The sequence below is a fragment of the Momordica charantia genome (assembly GCF_013281855.1).
Source record: "Momordica charantia cultivar OHB3-1 chromosome 2 unlocalized genomic scaffold, Mcharantia_2.0 BLBB01000002.1, whole genome shotgun sequence".
In the NCBI taxonomy this organism is placed as follows: domain Eukaryota; kingdom Viridiplantae; phylum Streptophyta; class Magnoliopsida; order Cucurbitales; family Cucurbitaceae; genus Momordica; species Momordica charantia.
The window spans coordinates 3,108,872-3,117,451 of NW_028275160.1; the positions used below are offsets into that span (position 1 = coordinate 3,108,872).

The 8,580-nt window shown below is 35.6% G+C and overlaps 2 protein-coding genes across 3 annotated transcripts; both read left to right on the forward strand.

Moving 5' to 3' along the window:
* The first annotated feature begins 1,237 nt into the window (after window positions 1-1,237).
* Window positions 1,238-5,341, forward strand: LOC111011167 (integral membrane hemolysin-III-like protein). 2 transcript variants are annotated; one of them, XR_002601413.2, is made up of 5 exons: window positions 1,238-1,482; window positions 3,339-4,044; window positions 4,137-4,220; window positions 4,972-5,186; window positions 5,261-5,341. XR_002601413.2 is itself a non-coding variant. In XM_022284837.2 (4 exons), exons 2-4 carry the CDS (start codon window positions 3,339-3,341, stop codon window positions 5,067-5,069), a joined length of 888 nt encoding a protein of 295 aa, XP_022140529.1. In that variant the 5' UTR covers window positions 1,239-1,482; the 3' UTR covers window positions 5,070-5,341. The 2 variants fall into 2 exon arrangements, 1 of the variants encoding a protein (XP_022140529.1); XM_022284837.2 differs by having other exon boundaries at window positions 1,239-1,482; window positions 4,972-5,341.
* A 136-nt stretch (window positions 5,342-5,477) lies between these two features.
* Window positions 5,478-7,387, forward strand: LOC111011168 (zinc finger protein ZAT3). Its single transcript, XM_022284838.2, has one exon. The coding sequence runs from the start codon at window positions 6,386-6,388 to the stop codon at window positions 7,253-7,255; it is 870 nt and encodes a 289-aa protein (XP_022140530.1). The 5' UTR covers window positions 5,478-6,385; the 3' UTR covers window positions 7,256-7,387.
* Window positions 7,388-8,580: the final 1,193 nt, after the last annotated feature.

The following is an 8,580-nucleotide window of genomic DNA, read 5'->3' on the forward strand; positions in this document are numbered from 1 at the left end:
TTCTTAGAATATAAGATTCAAATGTTTTCTTAGAATATAAGATTCAAATGTTTAACTTATAAAAAGAAGTTATAACCAATTATGTCGTTCCTTAATTCGCACTACAACCAATCCACATCTTTTCTAAATTCGCACTACAACCAATCCACATCTTCTCTAAATCGAAATTGAGCTTGATCAACAGACCAATCCCTTTGTTGGCTCTTCGAGACAAAAGAACTAGGAATTATGCTAACAACCATGTTCTTTTAAGTTTCGTTTGACTTCGAGAGCCTCTCCCTCTATGTCCCTTGCTCATTTTTTTGACACCGTCATCGTAGATTTATTTTCATTGAATGTTTTAGTGTGTAGGTATGTATCTGATGAAACAACCGCTTGACCTTTTTACATTTGATTGTCAATGAAACTTATAAAATACTTGATTATAGGTAGGTGACCACTATAGTTTGAACCCCTTCCCTTTAAATTTTTTAGAATTTACCTTGGTCACCTTTGGACTTCTAGATTAGACCATAATGGTTCAAGATTGTGAATTTATTTAAATCTAACTTTTTATTTATGTCGAGAATAGTTTGTTACAAATATATGATGAAAACTTAACTTACAACTTTTTAAAAAAAATTTAATTCAATGGTTAACTTAAACTCTGTTAAATTGTTGAAAGAAGGTTAGGGTCTGCCACATGGATTATTCGGTCGAAAACACGTGTTTGGATCTTAGTTTAGACAGGTTGAGATAAAATGGGACTCGCATAATCACCTATCTCCAACTCGAAGAGAGCCCGACTCGACTATAATCTTGGAAAGATGGATGCCACCGAAAATTCACTGACCTCGACATGAAAAAGGTTGATGTCATGTAAAAGGGATAGAAATATGTTTATTGGAATATAAATCGATGGTTAACGTGATGCAAGTTCACCTATTATGGGTAAGTTCAAGGCTTACCACATGGACCACTCACTAGAAAACACGTGTTCCAATCTTAGTTCGAACATGTTAAGATAAAGTGAAATCGATAGAGTCACCTATTACCGACTCAAAGAGAGCCAGCTCGACACTAACTTGGAAAAGGTAGATACCACCAACAAAAGATGGATGTCCCTTGTTAATCGGAAAATTAACTTGGAACTTAGAGGTTGGCTATCGAAAATTAACTTATAACTTGTAAACTTGAAGTAAATTATAGTTTTGGCCCTCCACGAACGTTGAACCATAGTTCAGCTCCACGTGTCTTTCTGCAAGGTTCTAAGCGTTGCATCCTTCATCTCGTTAAAATCTGCTCTGAATTTGTAGCACGTTGAACATTTTGCTTCCAATTCTGATTCTGATGAGCGAATATGAAACCATTTTTCAAGGTAATTTGAGGGACTGTGTTGTGAAGAAACTGTGTGACCTTCAGAAGTGAAGCTTCTTTTCTTCCTTCCGATTCCACATGGCACTCCCTTCTCCATCGGAGCGGTTCCAATTCCAATGAGCTAAGGTAAGAATAGAATGCTTCTTGATGAAATTTGCTTCAGATTTGGTTTTACCAATTTGCCTTTTCTTCACGAAGAGGTTCGTGTTTTAGTGTAAATGTGAAATGGAGACGATGATCAGCTCCTGCTTGTCTTCTGTCGTAGGAATTCTTGTGGATTTGGTTCTGCGTCGTACTGATTTTAGGTTTTCTCTGAGCTAATTCGTATCTTAAGAACTAATGGAAAATTATAACTTCTTATAATTCGGTGGCCTAATAATAAGCTGCACTTTCATCCTGCTCCTTCGCATTTTAATCGCAAGAGAAGCGAGGAGAAACTGGAAACGAATAGAAGAAGCAAGATACCTATAATTTATGCTCTTCAAGTCAATGAGTTTGTTAATGTATTGGGTTTCGGTCATTGCGATTACTTCACCTAAACTCTATCTCTGAGGTTCAGCTCCATCGTGTCTAAAAGAGGCTTCGTTATCAATTCGCTTGGCACTCTGTTTCAATCTACTTATGTCAAAATGTAATCTAGGGCTGTGGTTGATGAAAGATTCTTCCATCTAAATGCATCCAGAAGGAAAAAATTAATCATATGCACTGATAAATACCTTGATCTATCTATTCTAACCACACACACACGCACACAAAAGAAAAAACTTGCATAGCGTGGAGTTATTGTTATTATCTAGAATTTTGCTAATGTGGCGTCAATAGTTAACATTCTATCTTGATGATATTATACTTGAAAAGTTGTACTACAAATTAAAAGGTATATTCTTGTCACAATGTTGGAAATGTGGAACTGCTTCAATACTCTCTCTGGACAATATGTGTTCAACTGTTTAATGTCAAATATTTCTTGTGTTCTTTGATTTTATTATCTTACAATTTACTGTTATATTGTTTTATGTCTAACTAATTACAGTAAACCTCAAGCTTAATTGCTATAGGTTTCTTCAATAAATTCATAATCTAGTGTTGTAACAACTATAAATAGTAGAAATATGAAGAAGCGAGAGGGGTTTTGGAATTCTAAGAAGTTTGTCCCTTAGGAAAGGATTTCTGGACGAAGAAAAATAGTTATGAGAAAGAATGATTAGAGAGGAGATTCCATGGTTTCTGGAGAAACTGGAAACTCTGACATTTGGTTTGGTGATAGGCTGATAGCCTTCTTATTTTATTTATGTTTGAAATCTGCAGTAAATTTATTTTTTAACTTCAAAACATGTAAAATAGTTTGTGACTCACCAAATAAAACATGGAAAATAGTTTTTTCCTCTTAAAACTTGTTTGGTTGGATGAAAATAATTGTGCTATGCCAACAAAATGGAAATATTGTTTCTCAAATTGAAAGCATTACTATTAATTATCTTTCCTTTTGAAAGCTTCCATCAAAATGGAAATATATCCATGTCCTGACATTTATTGTTCATAAGCTAATATTTATTTTTCATCTATCCATGCGTATCTGGATCTAAACACTATCAGAATTTTCTTAATGCTGTTACACGATCCCTCTAATGCTATAGATTTTTTGTATGCTAACACGTGTAAATTAAATGGAAATAGAAGACCTAGCAATATCTCTCCAAATAAGGTATCTGTGACTGTAACTCTGCTTTAAAATTTAATATGAAAAACAGTATCTAAAACAACTTTTAGCATATATACCTGAATACTCTTTCACTTTCCTTTCAAGTGTTAAACTATGAATTATACTAATTTCTAAATGGTTATATATCCACGTCCTGACATTTATTGTTCATATATCCATGTGTATGTTGATATAAAAACTATCAAAATTGTCCTACTGCGGTAACTTGATCTCTCTAATATTTTTATTATGTATTTAGTTAAAATTTTAAACTTTTCAGATGGTTCAAAAACCCATAGACTCCAAATTCAGTGAATATGGGCATGGAAATTCTGGGAAGGACGTGCCTCATGAAAAGCAACTGCAGATTTCTGCAAAGAAGACAGCATTAAGGGACTTGCAAAATGAGAATAGGGTCACAGCTTCCAATTGTACTGGAAGCTTCCCTCTTTTGAAGGAAGGAGGTCCTGGTAGTGACTTCATTAAAGTTTCTGCTAACAAGAGACCCTCAACTGTCTGCCCAACGAGTCCGCCTCATCTCCATTCTTCAACCTCTAATGCTGCAAATGGGCATCTTGTTTACGTCCGTAGAAAATCCGATGCTGATATAGGGAAGAATAGTCCTGGTGATAGTACGAGCATAAAAGCTGATTATCCAAATCTAAGTAAACTTGGTCAACTAGATGAAACCGTGCATCTCAAATCTCAGGTTAAGGAGCTAAAGAATCATTGCTTTCCAGCATTTGCTCCTTTTCCAGTGGTTCCTCCCATGAATGCATCTGGAACACCTTCAGTTCCTCATCACATTGGGAAGTATGGCATTAATTTAGCTACAGCAGAGTCAAACTTCCATTCTGCACTTTCTACTGTCCCTTCAGTAGGCATCCCACCAGGATGGAAAAACTTGCAGTGGGAAGACAGATATCATCAGTTGCAGTTGTTATTGAATAAATTGGATCAATCAGACCAACAAGATTATCTTCAGGGTATGCTTTACATCTAAGAAAGTGCTTCATCTTATTGCTGAAATAGTTTGAACGAACCTTATTAACTCATTGAATAATTTCCCTTTTACAAGTGCTTCGATCACTGTCATCAGTTGAACTTAGCAGGCATGCAGTTGCGTTGGAAAAGAGATCCATTCAGCTCTCGCTTGAGGAAGGTATTTTGATATTTGGCTTTACATAACTTCACGTTCCTTTTCTGTGATCTTGGAAGAACTAGCGGTCTACAAAATAAGTTATTAACTAAACATTACGTTTGATTCCATTATTTTTGTTCATTGTGGCCTTTCGTCTTTCCATATTACTTCTAAATTTTGACTTGCTACGGTGATTTTCTTTCTTTAGACTGAAGAAGTCTTGGATTTGGATATCTGATATTCTCAGAGGTTGGATAATATAGTGATTCAATAGCATAACATCAAACTTTCGTGAAATTATTTTTTGTTAATATGTTAGTTGAGACTTCATCCCTACTTGTCTAAAGCTTACCCTCTTTTGAGTTGGAAAAATTTTCAAATTTGTTTTCAATCTTGGGCACAGAACTGTTTTGCTTTTGCAAAAGATTGAAATATCTAAAACATACAAGGAGAAATACAACTGTCAGTTGGTTTCTCATGAGCATTTAACATTACTTTTATGAAAGGCTTGCCATTTGATGAACCTTAAGATATCCATCTTGCTAGGAAGTCTCTCACTGCCTTTCCTTTCGATTCATAGCGAAATGCTGTAAATAGTTATTCCTTTATTATCTCCCCAAAGTAAATTTGAAGCTTCATCTTTTGATTTCTGATAAACCTCGTATTTTTTAGTTCACACAGATAGGCATCTATCAGCTATGAAACATCAGACAGTTTCTTTTTGCTCTATAATATGATCAAAGTAACACGATTCCTCTTTTGTTTCCGACAGCGAAAGAGTTGCAGCGAGTTGGGGTTCTGAATGTGCTGGGAAATCCTGGGAAGAATATCAAAGTGCCATTGGCTCATCAAGACGGATCAGAGACATAAGGGCATGGACATAACATATTTTTATTTTTCACCCTGTTGTTCTTGTTCTTCTTGCTGCGCGAAGATAGCCTACCGACTACCGTACTGCGGTCGCACCGAGTTTCGCCGCCTGACCAGGTGCTTGCTGTGTTTGTTGTAATATTCTGCCTACTGTTTCTCCCTCTAATAATATTTTCATGTGTTTGGCGAAGGTTGTAAGAAAAGATTGCAACTGTCTTGACTGTTACCAGGAAGAAAAAGGAAACAAAATCCCTCTGGTTTCGCTCTCCTCAGTACTCAGCTCCCTTTTTATTTATTCTCCCAGCCAAATCACTTGCATATTTTTTCTTCTTCTATTCCCTAGTTTAATCCTATTCAAATTTATGTTCCCATTTTATAAGATAGAAAGTATTAAGGGCCAAAATAAAGGGTAAACGCTAACCGCCTTGGCTTGTTGGTCATCCATTTTTATCGGGTTTGATCATTAGTAACCACCTACCTCGTGTTTATATTTTGCGAGCTTCATTTGACAACTAAACAAAATAGAGTCAAACGATGTTTTGTGAGATTATTTAAGGTGTGCACGTGCTGACTTAATTTGGACACTCATAGATATAAAAGGAAAAAAAAATTAAATAAAAGGTAAACGTTAAAAGTACCGAGTAAAAACTAAAATTTGTCACATATGACCTATTACATGACTTGGCCATTCGAGATGACATATGACTATTATGCATTGGTGACAATGCATATTGGGCCTAAGTTGACTTCCACGATGAATATATACTTTAAAGTTGCAGACGTTAGAATATACTTTCTCTTCATCTATTTTTCTCTCCTCTCGTTCTAAATCGTGAAGTGTTCGTGTCCAGCTAAATAACATAGTTGATTCTCGAGTTTTTTCCCCTTAATTATTAATTAAATTCAAACAATTAATTTTGAATAATAGAACTGGAAAATGTCTTGATTGCTATTAATTAATTAGAAACCATGGGAAGCTAAGAAGATAAGGATGAAAATCAGTTTGTTTTTTTTTTAATCCTAAGGATGAAAATCAGTTAAAATAATGAAGAAGATAAAACTTGCGAACATATAAACCACCCTTCCCCATTATATAACTAACTTTACAAATATTTTTTTTCAAAAACAAAAAACAATTATAAAAAAATTAACCGCTTCAATTCAAATCTCTCACTCTTTCCCTCTCCTGTAACTGAATTTCTCTCTCCTGTAACTGAATCGGCCTACAAAAACCAGGCCTCCTCCATCATTATACTCTTTTACTTCCGCTTCAAATTCTCCGTTACCAAATTTCTGAAATCTGAAATCTCTTCGTTATGGACACTGATTCCGATTCTCTCTTTCATTTCAACGTCTTTCGGCCTGCTTCTGCTTTTGTCGCCGCCGCTGCTGCTTCCACTTCCGCTGTCGCCGCCCAAAATTGCCGTCGGAAGCGTACCAAATTGATCAAAATGAGCGATCACGTTCTTGCGCCGTCGAGTTCCGGCGGCATTGCGAAGCCGAAGTACGGGAAGAAGCCGGACCCGAGCGCGCCGAAGATTACTCGGCCCTGTAGTGAGTGCGGGAAGAAATTCTGGTCGTGGAAGGCTCTGTTCGGCCACATGCGGTGCCATCCGGAGCGTCAATGGCGAGGAATCAATCCGCCGCCGAATCTCCGGCGATCGTCGGAAACGGCGACGGCGACGGAGGAAGATCACGAAATCGCGGCGTGTTTGATCATGCTCGCCAATGGCCCCAATGCGATCGATCGAACAACCGAAGCGGTTACCGAAACTGACCAGGAATCCGAACCGGCAGTGGACGCGTTGAGCCGGTTCATGGAGCGGACCGGTCCGCCATTTAGCCGGTTCGAGTGCTCGAGATGCAAAAAATCGTTCGGGTCGCATCAGGCCCTAGGAGGACACAGAGCGAGCCACAAGAACGTGAAGGGATGCTTCGCCGGCGGGAGGACGGACGGCGGCGAGTTTTCCGACGCCGTCGAAGAGAACGGGGAAACGGCGAACGAGTGCAGAGTTTGTATGAAGGTGATGAAGAGGCGGCATTGGGAGAAAGAAGATGAAGAACAGCAAAATTCTTCGGTGGGGAAGGATTATTTGGACTTGAATCTGCCTCCTCCAATGGAAGACGTTGAAGAAACCTCCTCCTATTTTTCAGGGATTGTTTTGGATCTGAGATTGGGTCTTTAAATTCTTTTTTTTTCTTTGATTTGGTTCTTTCCCGGAAAAGAAAAGAAAAGAAAAGAAAGGAAAGGAAAAGAAATGATAGAATGGAAAGTTGATGTTGTACAAATTAAAGCGAGAGAAAAAAAGAAAAAGATGTTGAACCCTCATAGATTTATACATTCATCAATAAATTAGATAGCAAAAATTTCATTAGCTACGTCTCTTAATATTTTGATGATATTTTATGTTTTTTTTTTCTTTTGCTGCAATATGATTGATTTGATTAATCTCAAATGAATTTGGCTAAATTGAAGTTTATCGTTTTTTTTACTCACATAGTTATTCGAGATAGATTTTATTGTGCGGTTGAGTAACATATTTAATCTGTGTGAACGATTTTTTATGCCATGTTCAAAAATTAAAATAGATTTTTTAATGATTTTAAAAGTAAATTGAGATAACAAGTATGAGTAAAAAAATGAACAGATAGAGTTTGAAACTAAACTATAATTAATTCTTTAAAAAAAAACCAAACTAGATTTTACATTGATATTTATTTTAGGGACGAGTACTCATGATTTTAGGATGCACCTCAAATATTAAATAATTTTTAAAATTTGTAAAGTTGAAGGTTACAATTTAGTCCTGCTTAATTATATTTTCCTAATAGCTTTCTCTTTCAGATTTGAACAAGGTTGAAATTTCTGTTTTTTTTGTACTGTTAAATCATTTCGATCTTCCTCCCATACCCAAGTAGTCTTCGACGGTTGTTTTCAATTTTTGATTTGACTAGGATATATCTTATAACTCAACTTGTATATATGCGGATATATACTATGATGGCTTAAACATTTGGGATACCATCCTTTATGTTGAGCAATACAATGAGATTTAAATTATATTTGGATAAATTTTATATCTCAAAAAGTTTAATCATAATATTTCACAGCTATGTTATACTGGATATATTTTATATTCAATATGTTATACTTACTATCATGTTTTATAGAATGCTCAAAAAGGGGAGGTTAGTGAACACCTTACCGGTTGAATAAGGGAAACAGTGGGAAATTAAAAAAGAGCGAGAATATTGGTAAATCAAGAGAATGTGAATGAGTGAATTAAAGTTTTGAACGAGTGAATTAAGTGTTGAAAATTTGTATGGGACCACAATAATTAAAGAATTATGATAATAATTTATCAAATTAAATCTTTTATATTTAAAAAAATAAATAACTATAATAAATGTAAATGCAAGCGTAAAATCGATATTAAAATAAAATCCTACTTGCAGAAATCTAAGTATAAAACTAGAAAATTTTAGATATTTTTGTAAATAAATTTCTAAA

What these genes read in the sequence shown, in the direction of transcription:
- LOC111011167 (XM_022284837.2), top strand. Translation starts at nt 3,339, where the DNA reads ATGGTTCAAAAACCCATAGACTCCAAATTCAGTGAATATGGGCATGGA. An exon ending in CCAACAAGATTATCTTCAGG is followed by an intron (nt 4,045 to 4,136) that starts GTATGCTTTACA and finishes CCCTTTTACAAG; the next exon opens with TGCTTCGATCACTGTCATCA. An exon ending in TCAGCTCTCGCTTGAGGAAG is followed by an intron (nt 4,221 to 4,971) that starts GTATTTTGATAT and finishes TGTTTCCGACAG; the next exon opens with CGAAAGAGTTGCAGCGAGTT.
- LOC111011168 (XM_022284838.2), top strand. Translation starts at nt 6,386, where the DNA reads ATGGACACTGATTCCGATTCTCTCTTTCATTTCAACGTCTTTCGGCCT.